General features: G+C 47.9%; 1 protein-coding gene across 6 annotated transcripts in view; it reads right to left on the reverse strand.

Annotated features, from left to right (window-relative positions):
* GGNBP2 (gametogenetin binding protein 2) overlaps positions 1 to 21,328 on the reverse strand; it is a 288,037-nt gene that overhangs the window by 105,073 nt on the left and 161,636 nt on the right. For 4 of the 6 annotated variants that reach the window (XM_069756544.1, XM_069756542.1, XM_069756547.1 and 1 more), the window contains one exon: positions 20,313 to 20,522. In XM_069756544.1, coding sequence (XP_069612645.1) covers positions 20,313 to 20,522 — 210 coding nt within the window. The remainder of the gene's footprint in view (positions 1 to 20,312; positions 20,523 to 21,328) is intronic. The other 2 variants (XM_069756543.1, XM_069756545.1) reach the window with 1 other exon arrangement.

Consider the following 21,328-nt stretch of genomic DNA (forward strand, 5'->3'; position numbering starts at 1 on the left):
GTGCCTAGTAAAAAGACTATAAAGGCACAGATGATTGGCCTCGGGGAGACCAAAACATCCAACACTGCGGAGACACCATCACGTGTTTCTCAACGCAGTGATTCCAGAACACTGCCCCCATCCCTTATGGGAAATATGCAAATGCAAGTAAAGAAGCTGCGGAGACACCATCACGTGTTTCTCGACGCAAGCAGTGAATAGCCAGGCCTTTCCCCGGGAAGGAACAACCACGGGAAGGGCAGCATCCTATGAAGGAAAGCCACCTATGCCAAGCATGGTATCCATCCACAGACAGCTGTTTCGGGGTTTTTGCCCCTCATCAGTGTGGAGTAGGAATCTGGCTATTAGGAGCAGTGCCTAGTAAAAAGACTATAAAGGCACAGATGATTGGCCTCGGGGAGACCAAAACATCCAACACTGCGGAGACACCATCACGTGTTTCTCAACGCAGTGATTCCAGAACACTGCCCCCATCCCTTATGGGAAATATGCAAATGCAAGTAAAGAAGCTGCGGAGACACCATCACGTGTTTCTCGACGCAAGCAGTGAATAGCCAGGCCTTTCCCCGGGAAGGAACAACCACGGGAAGGGCAGCATCCTATGAAGGAAAGCCACCTATGCCAAGCATGGTATCCATCCACAGACAGCTGTTTCGGGGTTTTTGCCCCTCATCAGTGTGGAGTAGGAATCTGGCTATTAGGAGCAGTGCCTAGTAAAAAGACTATAAAGGCACAGATGATTGGCCTCGGGGAGACCAAAACATCCAACACTGCGGAGACACCATCACGTGTTTCTCAACGCAGTGATTCCAGAACACTGCCCCCATCCCTTATGGGAAATATGCAAATGCAAGTAAAGAAGCTGCGGAGACACCATCACGTGTTTCTCGACGCAAGCAGTGAATAGCCAGGCCTTTCCCCGGGAAGGAACAACCACGGGAAGGGCAGCATCCTATGAAGGAAAGCCACCTATGCCAAGCATGGTATCCATCCACAGACAGCTGTTTCGGGGTTTTTGCCCCTCATCAGTGTGGAGTAGGAATCTGGCTATTAGGAGCAGTGCCTAGTAAAAAGACTATAAAGGCACAGATGATTGGCCTCGGGGAGACCAAAACATCCAACACTGCGGAGACACCATCACGTGTTTCTCAACGCAGTGATTCCAGAACACTGCCCCCATCCCTTATGGGAAATATGCAAATGCAAGTAAAGAAGCTGCGGAGACACCATCACGTGTTTCTCGACGCAAGCAGTGAATAGCCAGGCCTTTCCCCGGGAAGGAACAACCACGGGAAGGGCAGCATCCTATGAAGGAAAGCCACCTATGCCAAGCATGGTACCCCGAAACAGCTGTCTGTGGATGGATACCATGCTTGGCATAGGTGGCTTTCCTTCATAGGATGCTGCCCTTCCCGTGGTTGTTCCTTCCCGGGGAAAGGCCTGGCTATTCACTGCTTGCGTCGAGAAACACGTGATGGTGTCTCCGCAGCTTCTTTACTTGCATTTGCATATTTCCCATAAGGGATGGGGGCAGTGTTCTGGAATCACTGCGTTGAGAAACACGTGATGGTGTCTCCGCAGTGTTGGATGTTTTGGTCTCCCCGAGGCCAATCATCTGTGCCTTTATAGTCTTTTTACTAGGCACTGCTCCTAATAGCCAGATTCCTACTCCACACTGATGAGGGGCAAAATACCCCGAAACAGCTGTCTGTGGATGGATACCATGCTTGGCATAGGTGGCTTTCCTTCATAGGATGCTGCCCTTCCCGTGGTTGTTCCTTCCCGGGGAAAGGCCTGGCTATTCACTGCTTGCGTCGAGAAACACGTGATGGTGTCTCCGCAGCTTCTTTACTTGCATTTGCATATTTCCCATAAGGGATGGGGGCAGTGTTCTGGAATCACTGCGTTGAGAAACACGTGATGGTGTCTCCGCAGTGTTGGATGTTTTGGTCTCCCCGAGGCCAATCATCTGTGCCTTTATAGTCTTTTTACTAGGCACTGCTCCTAATAGCCAGATTCCTACTCCACACTGATGAGGGGCAAAAACCCCGAAACAGCTGTCTGTGGATGGATACCATGCTTGGCATAGGTGGCTTTCCTTCATAGGATGCTGCCCTTCCCGTGGTTGTTCCTTCCCGGGGAAAGGCCTGGCTATTCACTGCTTGCGTCGAGAAACACGTGATGGTGTCTCCGCAGCTTCTTTACTTGCATTTGCATATTTCCCATAAGGGATGGGGGCAGTGTTCTGGAATCACTGCGTTGAGAAACACGTGATGGTGTCTCCGCAGTGTTGGATGTTTTGGTCTCCCCGAGGCCAATCATCTGTGCCTTTATAGTCTTTTTACTAGGCACTGCTCCTAATAGCCAGATTCCTACTCCACACTGATGAGGGGCAAAAACCCCGAAACAGCTGTCTGTGGATGGATACCATGCTTGGCATAGGTGGCTTTCCTTCATAGGATGCTGCCCTTCCCGTGGTTGTTCCTTCCCGGGGAAAGGCCTGGCTATTCACTGCTTGCGTCGAGAAACACGTGATGGTGTCTCCGCAGCTTCTTTACTTGCATTTGCATATTTCCCATAAGGGATGGGGGCAGTGTTCTGGAATCACTGCGTTGAGAAACACGTGATGGTGTCTCCGCAGTGTTGGATGTTTTGGTCTCCCCGAGGCCAATCATCTGTGCCTTTATAGTCTTTTTACTAGGCACTGCTCCTAATAGCCAGATTCCTACTCCACACTGATGAGGGGCAAAAACCCCGAAACAGCTGTCTGTGGATGGATACCATGCTTGGCATAGGTGGCTTTCCTTCATAGGATGCTGCCCTTCCCGTGGTTGTTCCTTCCCGGGGAAAGGCCTGGCTATTCACTGCTTGCGTCGAGAAACACGTGATGGTGTCTCCGCAGCTTCTTTACTTGCATTTGCATATTTCCCATAAGGGATGGGGGCAGTGTTCTGGAATCACTGCGTTGAGAAACACGTGATGGTGTCTCCGCAGTGTTGGATGTTTTGGTCTCCCCGAGGCCAATCATCTGTGCCTTTATAGTCTTTTTACTAGGCACTGCTCCTAATAGCCAGATTCCTACTCCACACTGATGAGGGGCAAAAACCCCGAAACAGCTGTCTGTGGATGGATACCATGCTTGGCATAGGTGGCTTTCCTTCATAGGATGCTGCCCTTCCCGTGGTTGTTCCTTCCCGGGGAAAGGCCTGGCTATTCACTGCTTGCGTCGAGAAACACGTGATGGTGTCTCCGCAGCTTCTTTACTTGCATTTGCATATTTCCCATAAGGGATGGGGGCAGTGTTCTGGAATCACTGCGTTGAGAAACACGTGATGGTGTCTCCGCAGTGTTGGATGTTTTGGTCTCCCCGAGGCCAATCATCTGTGCCTTTATAGTCTTTTTACTAGGCACTGCTCCTAATAGCCAGATTCCTACTCCACACTGATGAGGGGCAAAAACCCCGAAACAGCTGTCTGTGGATGGATACCATGCTTGGCATAGGTGGCTTTCCTTCATAGGATGCTGCCCTTCCCGTGGTTGTTCCTTCCCGGGGAAAGGCCTGGCTATTCACTGCTTGCGTCGAGAAACACGTGATGGTGTCTCCGCAGCTTCTTTACTTGCATTTGCATATTTCCCATAAGGGATGGGGGCAGTGTTCTGGAATCACTGCGTTGAGAAACACGTGATGGTGTCTCCGCAGTGTTGGATGTTTTGGTCTCCCCGAGGCCAATCATCTGTGCCTTTATAGTCTTTTTACTAGGCACTGCTCCTAATAGCCAGATTCCTACTCCACACTGATGAGGGGCAAAAACCCCGAAACAGCTGTCTGTGGATGGATACCATGCTTGGCATAGGTGGCTTTCCTTCATAGGATGCTGCCCTTCCCGTGGTTGTTCCTTCCCGGGGAAAGGCCTGGCTATTCACTGCTTGCGTCGAGAAACACGTGATGGTGTCTCCGCAGCTTCTTTACTTGCATTTGCATATTTCCCATAAGGGATGGGGGCAGTGTTCTGGAATCACTGCGTTGAGAAACACGTGATGGTGTCTCCGCAGTGTTGGATGTTTTGGTCTCCCCGAGGCCAATCATCTGTGCCTTTATAGTCTTTTTACTAGGCACTGCTCCTAATAGCCAGATTCCTACTCCACACTGATGAGGGGCAAAAACCCCGAAACAGCTGTCTGTGGATGGATACCATGCTTGGCATAGGTGGCTTTCCTTCATAGGATGCTGCCCTTCCCGTGGTTGTTCCTTCCCGGGGAAAGGCCTGGCTATTCACTGCTTGCGTCGAGAAACACGTGATGGTGTCTCCGCAGCTTCTTTACTTGCATTTGCATATTTCCCATAAGGGATGGGGGCAGTGTTCTGGAATCACTGCGTTGAGAAACACGTGATGGTGTCTCCGCAGTGTTGGATGTTTTGGTCTCCCCGAGGCCAATCATCTGTGCCTTTATACATCAAAGGGAGAGACACGACATGCACAGTACATGCACGGCATATGTCGTGAAGGGGATAACCCTTAAGGCGCTTCACAGAAATGTTTGGCATGTGGAAGGAAAAAAAAAACAACATTTTAACTATGTCACAAAAATTTTCACTTTAGATCAAACAGTTTTTATTCGCACATCAGAGGAGAGAGAAATGGGGTCCCCCAATACCCCCATGTAGCTCCGATGTCCCTGCAACCCTACCCACCACCCCGCGCGAAGTTCCCCGGGCCGCCGGAGTCTTCTTCCGAAAAGAAAAGGGTGGGCGCATACGCAGTGCGCCCGCCGAGATCTGCCGGCCGGCATCCGGCAAAAATAGGACATTTTTCCTATTGGTTCATTTTGATCACTGTGATAAACCTTATCACAGTGATCAAAAAAAAATATGAATAAATAAAACCCACCTTTATCACCCCCTTAGTTAGGTAAAATTAATGAAATAAAAAAATATGTATTAATTTCCATTTTTCCTTAAGGGTTAGGGTTGGGCTAAAGTGAGCTGTGCTAAAGCTAGGGCTGGAGCTAAAGTTAGGGTTGGGATTACGGTTAGGGTTGGGATTATTGGTGTGTTAGGGGTCTCTAGTCTTCCTAAGGATAATGTCCCGGTCTCTGTAATTCAGTATTTTGGCAAGCATGGTACGGGGATTCGCTCCTGGGGCAGGGGGCTTCGGCGGAACCCTATGAGCTCTCTCAACGGCAAACACTTTTGTCAGCACTGTGCCACCAATTTTCTCCATCAGCCAGCTTTCAACAAACTCAGTGGGGTTTCTCCCCTCAGTTTTTTCAGGCAGACCCACTATACGTATATTATTCCTTCTGGCCCTGTTCTCCAGATCCTCATTTTTGGCGGCCAGCTCTGATATCGCTTGAGCAAACTTTTTCTCCGCCTTTTGCAGATTCACTATATGATCTTCTGCAGTGCTCATCCTCTCCTCCACCACACCCATGCGTCTGTCCATCTTTTGCAATGCTGTGTTTATCTGTGCTGTTTCCCCTTTAACCTCCTGCATCTGGAGGGTCAGGGTATTCAGAGACTGTTTGCATGAGGAGACCACTGCAAAAACATCCGTGAGGGTCGGCTCATCTCCCAGTGTCATATCTCCAGGTCCCCCTATTGCCACGACCATGTTGTTTTTCTCCCTCCCCTTCTGTACCTCTTGCTCTCCTGCCGGGATCGCATCCTCCTCCTCCATATCAGCTCCAGTTGCCTTCTCTGCCTCCTCCGCTTCTCCCACTCTGGCAAACTGCTGAAGCTTCGCCGCCACCTCCATGCGCCTCTGACATGCGGCATTAACTTTGTCCGCGTCTTCCCTGGCCTCGGCGCCATCTTGACTGGCTCCTGCATCGCCAGCTCCCGCATCTTTCTGCCGCCATCTGGTCATTTCCTCCGGTGTCGGGTCCACCGCTCAGCACCGCTTTGCTCCCCAGACCTTCAGCCAGCCGGTAAGCCGCAAAAAAGCCTGGTCAGCGGAGTCTGCTCAGGATTTTTAGAAGATCAGTAGCGGGAGCGCTCTTTTGTGTGTCCGCTCACATGGCCAGTTAGGACACGCCCCCAATGTACTTAATATTTTTCCCTTTTTTTGTTTTGCTTATATACTGTCCTAAATATTATTGTTATAAAAGCCATGTTTTTTTTCCCCATTTCTTTCTCGGTTTTGCAAAACCCCTGTTCTGATTTATTTTTTTTCCCCTTTCTCTTTTCGACAGATTCCTGGCTACCGGAGAGACACTATCATAGCTCCATTTCCAGTTCCGGATAGGAATTTCCACACTCTCTGGGATTATTGCAGACACATGGCGGGCTTTGTGGGATGTTCTCCGTGTGGAAATCTAGCAGCAAACTGCAGACCAATTTTTTGAAGTTTGTAATTTCCCCAACTGTTTGGGAGCAGTGGATGGAAAACATATCAGGAATACCAAACTGGCTGGAACTGGATCCAAGTACTTTAAAGGGAAGGTGCCACCAGTTTTCTTGTATTTTGTTTTTTTGTAAAATTAAGCTTAAAATAGTAATTAAAATGTATTAATGCAATGTTTGCAAACATTTCTATATGAAAAATATTATATATTTTTCTACAAATATACATATTTACCACTAGGGGGAGCATTTTCCGTTTTAGACCTCAAGCAGCTATAGTAAGATTTAGCAGCTCTGCACCAGGGATATTAGACCACCCAAAAGGGGAGGGAAATGGTGATGTCAGCAGTTACTGCCCCAATTTTGTTGCTAACCGTAAGAATGAAGAGCAGAATCACAGGGCAGCACCATTTTGTGTGTGACTGCCCTGTGACCTGCTATCACCAGCAGTTACTGCATCAGAGGCAAAGCTTGTTTACAGAAGGGCAGAACACAGTGGGCTCAGCAGCATTTTTTGTGAACAACATTCTTGCCATCCCCCTTCCCCCACTTTAATCCCTGTCCTGTCAGCTGCCCTGCTCTCTCTCTCCAGGTGTCACCTCCCTCTCTGCAGGCTGTGAGTGCAGCTTACTGGAGATCACAGGGACTGTGTGTGAGGGGGGAGGGGGAGACAGCAGGAGAAGCACACAGGGAGGGCAGCTTGTGAGGAGCAGAGGATGTGTGCCTGCTTGGAGTACAGAGGAGCAGTGAGGGCTTCTTCTGTCCTGCGATAGAGAGCACAGGGCTATAATAAAATGGCAGCTAGTCACACCTACAGCAGTGAGTTGTGCAGAGAGGCGTGCCCAGCTCACTGCTAATGCTGTTGCAATGTTACAGATAGGAGATAATAGACCTGTGCTGACCCTATGTCCATGGGGTGCCATAATCTGACACTGATAGTGCCCTGCTACTGCTGCAAAACCAAGATGTAAGCCCCCAGTGCATTCTTTAAACTCATAACACATTAAATCTGTTTCACATGCATTTCAAACTTGCTTATAGCAGCATATTATGCTACATTACAGTGATTTATTAATGACCTACAAACGCGGTACCTTCCCTTTAATTATAAAAAAATATATTTCCATACTGCTCATGGCGATTGCAGCTGCGGACTGCAGGTTTGTCGCCGTGGACATTAGATCTTCTGGCCATGGTAATGACTCCCAAACATTTAAAAACTCAGACATGGGCCAACGGTTGTATGGGAATCATTTTAATTTCCCCATGCCACAACCTCTTCCCAACACTCAGGGCCCGGCAATGACATTTGTTGTGGTTGGGGATGAGGCCTTTCAAATGTGTGGAAACGTCCTGAAACCATACTCCAGTCGGGACTTGAACCACACAAAAAGGATTTTTAATTACAGACTGACCAGGGCACGAAGAACTGTTGAGTGTGCCTTTGGTATCCTTGTCTCAAAATGGTGCATTTTAGGGACAGCCATTAATCTGAAAATTGAGACAGTCGATGAGGTGGTCAAGGTGTGTGTGGTTCTGCACAACTATACAATGGCTAAATAGCAACCCAACATTGAACTTGATGAACCTGTTTCTAACCCATTGCCAGATAACCATCAACCTCCTCTCAGGACAACAGTTGAAGTTACCCAAATGAGGGATACATATGTGTCCTACTTTGTTTCTGAGAGTGGACGTCTGTCCTGGCAAGATGACAGTTTAGTGTAATCTTGTGTATTGCTATGTACCTGTAATTATTAAAATGTAGTTTAATGTTTGCTGACAATAAAACAACTCTAGTTAAACACCTGTTCCAAGTGCCCTCTATATTAGAATTATTTTTTTTAAAAGTTTAATAAGGTGATCACCGGTTCACAACAGTTTTTAGAAAATCCACTCGCTGTATCATGCAGATTGCATGAGACACGGATTGGATTATAACCAAATTGGATTATGTAACCCATGCTTTACACTACACCTCTTCTCTCTGAGGTCAGTGCTATGGTAGGTGACATTGGATTAGCTCCATCATCTCTTCAGTCAGCATTTTTATATATATACTGATGCAGACTGAAGAGATGATGGAGCTAATCCACCTCATAGCTATACTCACCTGCCCGTGTGTCAGAACTAGTGCACTAGTGCCGACACCTGGGCAGGTGAGCATTGTTGACCCCTGACCTTTTTTGCTGTATTAATATATATTTTTGGAGGATTTTCAGTACTCTTTTTTTGCCACCTCATAGCTCCGTTACACACACAAGAAGCAAACCTGCTGTGTAAAGCAAATAAAAAAGGGGAGCAGTATATTTGTGTGTCATGGAGCTATAAGGTGGCAAAAACTGTGTGTAGACAGCGACGTGTGTTGACAGCGATGAAAGAGACAAAGATCAAGCAGTGATTGGGGGAAAACAACACAAATTTATTAACAAAAATAAAAATTTACTTTTACAAACCGTTGGAGGGGAAATGTTATGGATCTGGGGTGTATGGAGCTGGGAGGATTGGCTACGGGTGGACGATGAAGGGGTTCCAGGGGAAGGGGTAACTAAACTTGTGGGGTCTGGGAGGTCAAGGATGGAAGTAGACACATTAGGAGTGGAAACATGGGACGGGAGAGACATCGGAAGGGAGAAAAAAACTGGACAACACAGACACATTGAAAAGGGAGGGTGGAGGTAGTACAACACATCTGCTGCCTTTTGTTCTTTTTGCTTTCTGTCCAGTTTTATGCGACATCCTCCTTTTTTTGTGTCTCCTTGGGTGGGTGGGTGGGAGTGGTGGGATTAGCAGGGAATGTATGAACTGGACCCGGCCTGGTGGTGGTGGTTGACAGCCGTGCAGGTTCTTCTGGCGGCCTACTGATGATGGCGGCCTACTGATGATGGCGGTGGTCAGCCGTACAGGAGCAGGTCTCGGCATGGTGGTGTAGTGGATTGCAGCAGCAGGTGGTGGCAGTGTAGTGGTGAGCGGCAGGACTGGGCATGGTGGTGGCCGTATGCAGCAGAACTCGGTATTGATGTTAAGTGTGTAATTAGTGGCACAGGTGGAAATACCACCTGTGCCTGGTGGAAGTACCGAGTCTGCTGCATAGCCTGAACGTAAGCAGTGTTGCACGCCTGCATCACGTTGAGCTGGAGATGCTTAAAACAAGTTCCTAGACATGTTTACTCATAAGAACACAAGCGAACGCCAACGCAAGCACTTGTGTATAGAGACTGTAATGAGTTTGACGCACTCCTTCAGCAAAGTGTTTGCATGCGTATGGCGGCAAAAATTTTCAGCCACAAAAATTCTAACATGGTGCGTCAGCCGCGCACCACGAAATACGCACGCGTAAGCAAACACGGGCTAACGCATGCAAACGCATGGACCTGCGTCTACAATGTAAAAGATAGGAAATCAAGACCTATGCGGATGTATGCGTCCAAAACGCTAAGAACACAAACGCAAATGTGAAATCAGCCTTAGAGGTGTGTAGGGGTTAGTGTTGGAGTTAGAATTGGGGGGTTCCAACTGTTTAGGTACATCAGGGGTCTCCAAACACGACATGGTACCACCATTGATTCCATACAATTTTGCGTTTGAAATGTCAAACTGTGCTCCCTCCCTTCTGAGCTCTGCCATTTGCCCCACATACAGGGTATCAGCAGACTCCAGAGAAATTGCACAACAAATTTTATGGTCCATTTTCTCCTGATAACCTTGTAAAATAAAAAAATAAAAAAATTGTTCCAAATTAATTTTTTTCTGAAAGTCTTAGTTACTCACCGGTTAACGGTGTTTTTCGGAGTCCATGACAGCACTACGGAGAGAGGGGATCCGCCCTTCAGGAACAGGAAACCTACAGATACATAAGGGCGGCACCTCTCCCACGCATCAGTTGGTTTACAGAGCACAAGAGGACCACCAAGGTTAATAGCATTCATAATAAACAATAATATAATAACTAACTATTCACTATTATAATTATATATATAAATAAAGGAAGAGGTGTACACCCAGAACTTAAGAAGACGGGAGGGTATGTACAGGTGCTGTCATGGACTCCGAAAAACACCGTTAACCGGTGAGTAATTTAGACTTTATTCGGTCGTCCATGACAGGACTACGGAGAGAATTACAGAGAGTAACTAATTAGGGAGGGACTACAGCTTGCAGCACCCTTACACCAAAAGAGAGGTCAGAAGAGGCACCCAGGTTCAATCTATAATGGTTATAGAAAGTGTTTGGAGAAGACCAAGTAGCAGCCTTACAAATCTGGTCGATCGACACCTCCAATCTTTCCGCCCACGAAGCCGCCATAGCTCTAGTCGAATGTGCTTTAAGACCTTCAGGCGCCGGCTTGCCCTTTGAGATGTATGCCAGCGAGATAGCCTCCCTGATCCATCTAGCTAGAGTAGATTTCGATGCTCTATGCCCTTTCCTACTACCCTGATAGCACACGAATAGGGCATTATCTAACTTCCAGGGATCAGTTACCGCTAGATACTCCAGGATACATCTTCTTACATCTAAAGTGTGTAACTTCCTTTCCTTATCGTTAGTAGGATTGGGGAGGAAAGATGGAAGAACTATTTCCTGTGTTCTGTGTAAACTGGACACTACTTTAGGGAGATATGCTGGATCAGGGGATAGTATCGCTCTATCATCTCTAAGCTGCATGTAAGGGGGAACCCTGGATAATGCTTGTATGTCACCTATCCTACGCGCCGATGTTATGGCCACCAGGAAGGCTACTTTAAGGGATAGATGTTTAATAGAGGCTGAGGAAACTGGTTCAAATGGGGCCTCTGTCATGGCTGAGAGGACTAGGTTCAGGTCCCAAGACATGACTCTATTCTTCACAATTGGCCTAGACCGTTTTGTTGCCCTGATGAATCTGCTGACCCAGTGATTCTCAGCAATGTTGCAGCCATAGAGGGCCCCCAAGGCTGATACCTGCACCTTAAGAGTATTTGGGGATAACCCCATATCTAACCCCCTTTGTAAGAATTCCAAGATCTGGACAATCGGTACTGACTGTCCAGCTGTTGCCCCCGAGTTCTGAAGAAATCTCTTCCAGATTCTGACATAGATTTTTGTGGTTATCATTTTTCTGCTTTTCAGCAGCGTGTTAATGAGCGCTGGCGAGAACCCCCTATCTTTTAACAGCGCCCGCTCAAAATCCATGCCATCAGATGAAGGCCAACCGCCCGAGGATGGTAGACTGGGCCCTGGGATAGGAGATCCGGAATGTCTGGCAAGACCCATGGATCGGACATCGACATAGCCCTCAGGCATGGAAACCACATCCTTCTGGGCCAGAAGTGGGCAATTAATATTACTGTGGCTTTGTCCTTCCTGATTTTCCTCACCACCAGAGGAAGTAGAGACAGGGGAGGAAAGGCGTAGGCTAGCCTGAAGTCCCAGTTTATGAGGAGGGCATCTACTGACAGGGGATTTTCTCTGGGGTTCAGAATTGTGCCACTTTCCTGTTTTCTTTTGTGGCAAACAGGTCTACCTCTGGTTGTCCCCACCTTTCCACGATAAGGTCGAAGATGGTGCCGTTCAGGGTTCAGGGACCACTCTCCCTGCCTCAATGTGTTGCGACTTAAGAAATCCGCCGTAGTGTTTTCTGCCCCTTTTATGTGTACAGCCGTCAACGAGAGAAGATGTTGCTCTGCTAGATGAAACAGACGATCTGCTACACACATCAGGGATCTGGAACGAGTCCCGCCTTGGTGATTTATGTATGCCACGGTGACTCGATTGTCCGAGAATACCCGCACGTGGTGGCCCTGTAGATAGACAAGGAGTGTTTTAACCGCCTGCTCCACAGCCGTTAACTCCTTTAGATTGGAAGACATTTCCAACTGATCACGATCCCAAAGCCCCTGGACCAATGTATCCCCCATGTGAGCCCCCCACCCAGAAGGGCTAGCGTCCGAGGTGACAATACGAGTTATATTATATTCCCAGGGGACCCCTGTGGACAGATTCTCTTGGTCTAACCACCAACAGAGGGATACAATAGCGTCTTGGGATAGGGTCAACAGACTTTCTAGACATCCCCCCAACCTTTTTTGATGTGACAGCACCTCGCCCTGAAGTATCCTCGTATGATACTGAGCCCATCGGACCGCTGGAATACAGGACGAGAGAGAGCATAACAGAGACATGGCTCTTCGTAGGGACATGGTGGGGTTTTTTGAGGCATTCAGCACCTGAAGGTGCAGGCAATTAATTTTTTCTCGAGGCAAACGGCATTCCTGAACCTGGGAATCCAGGGTCAGGACTAAAAATCGCTGCACCGTCATGGGCTGTAACCGTGATTTTTTAACGTTTAGCATCCACCCCAGACGCTCTAGAGCCGACATCACTTTATGTAACTGTTCCAGACAGTGATCCGCCGTTTTACCTACGATAAGGAGATCGTCCAGGTAGGGGATTATTAGAATGTTGGACTCATGCAGGTGTGCCATAACTTCCGCCATTACTTTGGTAAATACCCGAGGGGCGACCGAAATCCCAAAGGGAAGGGCCCTATACTGGAAGTGTTTTACTACCCCATCCAACCGTACCGCCACCCTCAGGTATCGTTGGTGACCTGCATAAATAGGGATATGGTAATAGGCGTCCTTCAAATCCAATACTACCATAAAGCAGTTTTTAAACAGCAGCTTTATTGCGGTGTTTATAGTTTCCATTTTAAATGGTTGAACGGTCAGAAAATTATTCAGCGCTCTAAGGTTAATGATTGTTCTGAAGGAGCCGTCTGGTTTACTTATTAGGAATAGAGGAGAGTAGAAACCAATACCCTGTTCTCCTTCCGGAACCTCAGATAGGACATTTTTATTGAGCAGATCGTGAACTACTGCTTCCAGGGCCGCCTGCTCCGCTGGAGAGGATCTGAGAGGGGTGATTCGGAAGAAGTTCTGAGGGATAGAGGAGAATTCTAGCCGCAGACCCGTAGCCATCAACCCCAAAATCCAATCACTACTGGAGATCTTGGACCAGGCCGGGTAGAAGGCAGATAGTCTACCTCCCACCGTGGCGACTAGTCATTGGGGTGGTTTTTTGATTTCACGGAGTGGCTCCTGACGTCCTCCACCAAACATGAACCCAGTACCTCTCTTCTTTTTATCGTCCCATCTGCTCTGGTCTCTGGCTGGTCTCTTTCGAAAGAATCTTTTCCCTACGAAGGGGCACCTGTAAGAAGTAGTTGGTAGATTAGGAAACTTCTTCTCATCTCCGGTTTCTCTAGCAGCTCATCTAGGACTGGCCCAAACAGGTATTCCCCTTCGCATGGGATAGAGCACAGACGAGATCTGGATTGAAGGTCACCCGGCCAACATTTCAGCCATAGGGCCCTGCGTGCTGCGTTCGATAATCCTGCCGCTCTAGCCGCCATTCTTGCCGAATCCGCAGAAGCGTCTGCGAGAAAGGCAGCAGCATTTTGGATTGTTGGCAGGAATTTCAACATGGAATCTATGGAAACACCTTCTTCCAATTTAGACCCTAGCTGATCCAGCCAGACCATCATCGATCTAGCTGCGCATGTTGCAGCCACAGCAGGTCTCAAGGCACCAGCCGACATCTCCCATGTCCCTTTCAGGAACGAGTCAGCCTTTTTATCTAGAGGATCCTTTAGGGAAGCCATGTCATCAAAGGGGATAGATGATCTCTTAGATGCCTTAGACACTGCCGCGTCTAATTTTGGCGCCTTATCCCAGGTGTTCACATGGGGTCCTCAAAGGGGTATCTTCGTTTAAAGGCCGGTGGAAAAGAGCCTTTTTTCTCTGGCTTCTTCCATTCTCTTTTGATGAGGTTCTGCACCCTGTCATTGAGCGGAAAAGACCTACGTTTTTTAGGGTCTAAACCGCCAAACATTAGGTCCTGCGTTGAACGTTCTGGCCTTTCGTCCGCCACCCCCATGGTGGATCTAACTGATTTAATTAGTTTGTCCATTTGGTCCAACGGGAAACAGAAACTGTTTGACTCTTCTTCCGAAGAGGACGCTGAGGAGACAGAGGCGTCTGAATCAATGTCCCTACTTGGGCCAGCGGACGAATCTGAATTTGAGGCGCTACACTCCCTTCTTCTCTTGGAAGGCTCTGCCCGGGATAGGGATTTCAGGGAATCCTTCACCTCCTTCCTGATAATCTCCCTAAGATTTGAAGTGAAATCGGGAGACTCCTCCGCCACCTATGGGAGCGGAGAAAAGGGCTATGTCACTTATCCGGTGCTACCGCTATACCGTATCCTATTCAACTATTTCCTACCGTCTGCCGCACACACGACTGACAAAGTCTTTTAGGGTAGGCGTCTGGCAAAGGGCAAGCGCATAGCGCGCACTCCTTGTTTTTTGATTTACCAGCGCTTTTTTTCCCCTACGGAAATAAACATAGGAAAAGACTGCATCAGGGTACATTCACGAAGATCTCTTACCCAGGCAGTAGCGGTAGGTACCGGATCACTGGGGGGGTCGGTCCAGATCCTTCTGTCTAGATCTGCGACTGGGCTGATTACTGCGTCCGCGGGTCTTCGGCTGGGGGTTTGCATGGGACTTCTCCGAGGATCTGTCCTGCTCCAGCAGACCGACGGCAGCTTCCGGCTCATCCATAGCTGCAGATGGGCACACAAGCAGCCCTGCAGCGTTCTGTTCGGCTATAAATAGCCCTTCCCCCGGATCCGGAACATGTGCAGCTGTGTGGCCGAATCAACCCCCCCACGTGCAGGACGCTCCCCCACCCCCAATCGCCCCTCCCCCGCATACAGGACAGCGGCGCTGTAAGCAAAAAAACGGCAGGCGTTTCACTTCCGGTTTAGGCCCCGCCCCTACGCGTCACTTCCGGGCAGAGAGCTCAGGGACGCTCCTGGAAGCCGGGGACGGCTCCGCTGGACCCCCCAGCCGCCCGCCGCTACACTACCGCCGCAGCACAGCGGCGATTGCGGCAGAAGCCAGCGCCCGACCCCCGGCTCCGGTCCCGCCCCCCCGAACCGAAAGGAGCGCACAGGGCGCTCCCGGAAAGCTTGCACCGCACTGCACTGACGGGGGTCAGAGGCGGGGAAGACCGAGGCCCAGGAGGGTGAACCGCTCTGGGGGGGACATACTCACCTTGCTGCCACTGGGGATGGACCTCCTCCGGATGTCACTCCAGCCTGCACCGCTCACTGTTGTGGAGTCCTACCCGGACCCACCGTGGCGCTTCCAGGGACCTGCACTGCCCGAGGTAGGAGACCCCCTCGCTACCTGGGTCGGACAGCCGGCCTGGGTTTTGATAGGTGAACGAAGTCGTCGTATCTGAAGGGAATCATGTCCTACAGGAACAGGAAACCAACTGATGCGTGGGAGAGGTGCCGCCCTTATGTATCTGTAGGTTTCCTGTTCCTGAAGGGCGGATCCCCTCTCTCCGTAGTGCTGTCATGGACGACCGAATAAAAAGGTAAAATGTTCATTTTTTCCTTCCACATTGCTTTAGTTCTCGTGAAGCACCTGAAGGGTTAAGAAACTTCTTGAATGTGGTTTTGCGCACCTTGAGGGTTGCAATTTTTAGAATGGTGTTACTTTTGGGTATTTTCTGTTATATTGACCCCCCAAAATTACTTCAAATGTGAGGTGGTCCCTAAAAAAGTGGTTTTGTAAATTTTGTTGTAAAAATAAGAAATCGCTGGTCAACTTTTAACCCTTATAACGTCCTAACAATAAAAAAAAAAATTATGTTTCCAAAATTGTGCTGATGTAAAGTAGACATGTGGGAAATGTTATCTACTAACTATTTTGTGTGACGCCACTCTGATTTAAAAGGGTACAAAAAACTTAAAGTTTGAAAATTGCAAAATGTTCAAGATTTTTGCCAAATTTCCGTTTTTTTTCATAAATAAACTCAAGTTATATTGAAGAAATTTTACTACCAACATGAAGTACAATATGTCATGAAAAAAACAATCTCAGAATCAGTGGGATACGTTGAAGCGTTCCAGAGTTAAAACCAAAGTAACAGAGGTCAGAATTGCAAAAATTGGCTTGTCATTAAGTACCAAATTGGCTGTCATTAAAGGGTTAAAGGATTCAAAAACTGATCTCCATACACTTCACAAAAGGCAGTGGCTCCTGATACCACAGGAAAAGGACTCGTTCAGCCATACTGAAGTTTGCTTGCCTTAAAAGGGAATCTGTCACCCCTGGGACACTTACCGTATATACTCGAGTATAAGCCGAGACCCCTAACTTTGCCACAAAAAACTGGGAAAACTTAATGACTCAAGTACAAGAATAAAGTGGAAAATGCAGCAGCTACCGGTAAATTTAAAAAATAAAATAAATATCCGTAATGAATCAGGAGCCCCATATAATGCTCCATAAAGTTTATGATGGGCCCTATAAGATGCTCCATATTAAAATATGCCCCATATAATGCTGCACAAAGGTTAATAATGGCCCCATAAGATGCTCCAGACATATTTGCCCCATACAGTGCTGCATAAAGGTTAATAAGGGCCCCGTAAGATGCTCCATAGAGACATTTGACCCATATAATGCTGCACAAATGTTGATTATGGCCCCATAAGATGCTCCATAGAGATATTTGCCCCATATGCTATTGATGCGATTAAAAAAAAAAAAAGAAAAAAAAAAAAAAGACATACTCACCTCTCGTCGCTCAGGCCCCCGGCACGTGCAATATTCACCTATTCTCATTCCACCGCTGCGCGCCGCTCCATCTTCCGGGACTCTGCAGTGACTGTTCAGGCAGAGGGAGCGCACTAACCACGTCATCGTGCCCTCTGACCCGAGCATCACAGCAGAGGACGCGGAAAACGGTGGTGGAACGAGGACAGGTGAATATCGTGCAATGCTGATTACCCTCCCCATTATACTCACCTACTCCTGGCGCGATGCCTGCAGCTTCCCTGATGGCCTTCTCCGGGCGCTGACAGCTTCTTCCAGCGGTGAGCGGTCGACGGTACTGCTCATTACAGTAATGAATATGCGGTTCCACCCCTATGGGAGTGGAGTCAAGTCCATATTCATTACTGTACCATGTGACCGCTCACCGCTGGAAGAAGCTCTCAGCGCCCGGAGACCAATCGGAAATGCAGGGACCACACCAGGAGCAGGTGAGTATGTCACAGCCGCCGCTCCCCCTCCCCCGCCGACCCCCCTGGGACAATGATTCCAGTATAAGCCGAGAGCTGCACTTTCAGCCTTAAAAAAAAAAAAAAAATATATAGGCTGATAATCTAGGCTTATACTCGTGTATATACGGTAAGCTATTCCTACGGGCATACAGTTGAAATATTCCTACTTGTATGCCTCATAGCTGCGGTGTAGTTGAGAAATTGAATTTTAATCTTTTAGGTTAATGATTTCTTCCAGACTCCGGGGCGTGCAGTGTCTAAGAAATCTCTACCTCTTGTTTTCATTATAATACCACCCCGCACTTTCATGTACATTACAAGCTCTCCTGGCAATCTTTAGAAAACGTTTCATTGAAGGGAGCTCAGCATTTGTGACCCGAATTTACAAGCCAGAGTAGCTACAAAGAATCTTTCTCTGAATGATCTCCCTTTTCTGTGTTTCACATGGACTACTCTGATTTTTATGGACCCTAGTAGCAAAAGAGCATAACGAGAACAGGAGAACTCCTTTCAAGCCATTAGCCCCATAAGGCCAAGTCACATTGGGTATTTTTTCTAATGCGTTTTTTATGCCATATTTCAGCTGTGTTTCAGAGTACCAGCAAAGTCTATGGGATTTCAGAAATCTCATGCACACAGCTTGTTTTTTTGTCATTAGGATTTTGTGCTTTGCTGCGTTTTATGCACAATGGTGAGTGTCATTTAGATCAGCATTTTTTTCACCCATTGAAATGAATGGGTGATGAAAAATGCAGATATCCAGTTTTGCGGCATTTTATGTGCCAAAACCTGATTCTATAGATTCAGTATGCACAAGAGAAAAATTTAGCATGCCAAAACCGCAGCAAAAAACGCAGAAAAACCTGCTTTTTTTACAGCAGCGTCCTTCCCACTAAGAGATCAGGTTTTGCTGTAGAAAAAAAAATGCCTTGTGTGACTTTACCCTAAGTATTGCTGAGGTTTTAAAGGTAATTGTCACAACATTTGACCTATGGGCATACAGGCTATAAACTGCTTAGGAGAGTCCTACCTGTATGCCTGAAAGCTGATAAATCACCTTTTATTACTTTACTAGATGGTGGCCCGATTCTAACGCATCGGGTGTTCTAGAATATGCATGTCCACGTAGTATATTGCCCAGCCACGTAGTATATTGCACAGCCCACGTAGTATATTGCACAGCCACGTAGTATATTGCCCAGTCACGTAGTATATTGCCCAGTCACGTAGTATATTGCCCAGTGACGTAGTATACAGCACAGAGCCACGTAGTATATTGCCCAGCCACGTAGTATATTGCCCAGCCACGTAGTATATTGCCCAGCCACGTAGTATACAGCACAGAGCCATGTAGTATACAGCACAGAGCCACGTAGTATATTGCCCAGCCAAGTAGTATATTGCCCTGCCACGTAGTATATTGCCCTGCCACGTAGTATATTGCCCAGCCACGTAGTATATTACCCAGCCACATAGTATATTGCCCAGCCACGCATGTCACAGGTTAAAAAATAAAAAATAAACATATCCTTCCGAGGGCCCCTTGTAGTTCGGTCACATGACCATGACGTCATGGCAGGTCCTTCTCGCACAGGTGTGCAGGACCTGTGATGACGTCTCGGTCACATGACCGCGACGTCATCACAGGCCCTGCGCGCCAAGGACCTGCCATGACGTCGCGGTCACATGACCGTGACGTCATGGCAGGTCCTTCTCGCGCAGGGCCTGTGATGACGTTGCGGTCACATGACCGTGACGTCATGGCAGGTCCTTCTCCCATACCATCTTTGGCACCGGAAGCTGCCGGAGGTCACCGGAGCGTCGCGAAAGGTGAGTATATAATGATTTGTTGTTTTTTTAAATTATTTTTAACATTAGATGTTTTTACTATTGACGCTGCATAGGCAGCATCAATAGTAAAAACTTGGTCACACAAGTGTTAATAGTGGCGTTAATGGAGCGAGTTATCCGCAGCATAACACAGTCCGTTACCTCTGGCATTAACCCTGTGTGAGCGGTGATTGTGGGGAGTATGGAGCTGTCGCGGGCGCTGACTGCAGGGGAGGGACTAATCGGACTGTGGCCGTCGCTGATTGGTCGAGGCAGCCATGACAGGCAGCTGGCGAGACCAATCAGCGACTTGGATTCCATGACAGACAGAGGCTGCGACCAATGAATATCCGTGACAGAAAGAAGGACAGAAAGACGGAAGTGACCCTTAGGCTACTTTCACACTAGCGTCGTGCACTGCACATCGCAATGCGTCGTTTAGGAGAAAAAACGCATCCTGCAAAATTGCTTGCAGGATGCGTTGTTTTTCCATTGACTAACATTAACGACACATTGCGACGCTTTGCCACACGTCGCAACCGTCATGCGACGGTCGCGTCGTGTTGTGGCGGACCGTCGGCAGCAAAAAACGTTACATGTAAGGTTTTTTGCTGCGTTATGTCCGCCATTTCCGACCGCGCATGCGCGGCCGGAACTCCGCCCCCACCTCCCCGCAACTCACAATGGGGCAGCGGATGCGTTGAAAAACCGCATCCGCTGCCCCCGTTGTGCGGCGCTTCCACAGTATGCGTCGGTGCACCGCAACGTCGCATTGCGACGTGCAGTGCACGACGCTAGTGTGAAAGTAGCCTTAGACAATTATATAGTAGATACAAATGATGGTGATAGATTCCCTTTAAGGAGTATCAGGATTCACCATAACTGTATTAATAAAAAGATGCTTTTCAATATATTAAAAGTCACACAAAAAAAAAAAAAAAAAAAACTTACAATGCCTGATAAAAGGAAAAAAAAAACAGTAAACGCTAGAAGCCAACTCTAGCAAGTTACATACTCATACCCTCCGGCGAATTCTGGCTCTGCTCTACCAAGAAGATGAGCAATGAAATCGGTCTCACAACAGACATGGATATGGCGCTCATGAGGACAGCAGCGAAGACCTTCATAAAGTGCTGCACAGTAGCCTTTTTCTTTACTACAGTCTAGATCACCAATCAAAATGTTGTATGCTCTAAGTACTTTGTTCTTGCAGTCTGTACAAAACCTGTTGATAGAAAGGAAATTGTGACTATAATGAAAAAACTGAATATACAGAGAAAAGGTGTTCAGCATGCATTACCCCCTTCATATCCTGTAAGTCACGGTAAGAAGGTCAGATCCACAAACTACCATACTATTACGACAATAGTGACAGAGCAGGCACAGGAGCTGTGCCCGCAGCACCCTCATCAGTGGGATTCAGGTTTAACTATTAGCTGATGACACTACTGTGTATGTACAACCGCAATATATTTCGTGCTAGTCTAGAGCTTAGTCTGCTGCCAGTCTAATCCACCTACCCCCACCCATGCCCTGGCCTCTCCTCTCTGTCAATCCCTTCACTGGCTCCACATTACCAAAAAACTCCAGTTCAAAACCCTTACCATGGCATACAAAGCCATCCAGAACCTGTGTCCTCCATACATCTGTGACCTAGTCTCCCGGTATTTACCTGGACGCAGCCTCCGATCCTCACAAGATACTCCCCGTTTATCTCCTCTTCCAAACAATTCTCATGCAAGGTTTCTTCGGTGCATTCCGCCTACTCTGGAACTCTCTGACATCACATATCAGACTCTCGCCTACCATGACAACCTTCAAAAAAGGAACCTGAAGATCTAACTCTTCCGACAAGCCTAACACCTGCAGCAACCCTTGTTCTATTGTAAAGCTGCACAAACAGCTCTACACTCACCTATTGTATCCTTACCCATCACATGTAGACTGTTAGCCCTCGAGGGCAGGGTCCTCTCTCCTCCTGTACCAGAAGGTGACTTGCAGCATTCAAGATTATTGTACTTTTTTTTTTTA

The sequence above is a fragment of the Ranitomeya imitator genome, chromosome 3 (assembly GCF_032444005.1).
Source record: "Ranitomeya imitator isolate aRanImi1 chromosome 3, aRanImi1.pri, whole genome shotgun sequence".
Lineage (NCBI taxonomy): Eukaryota > Metazoa > Chordata > Amphibia > Anura > Dendrobatidae > Ranitomeya > Ranitomeya imitator.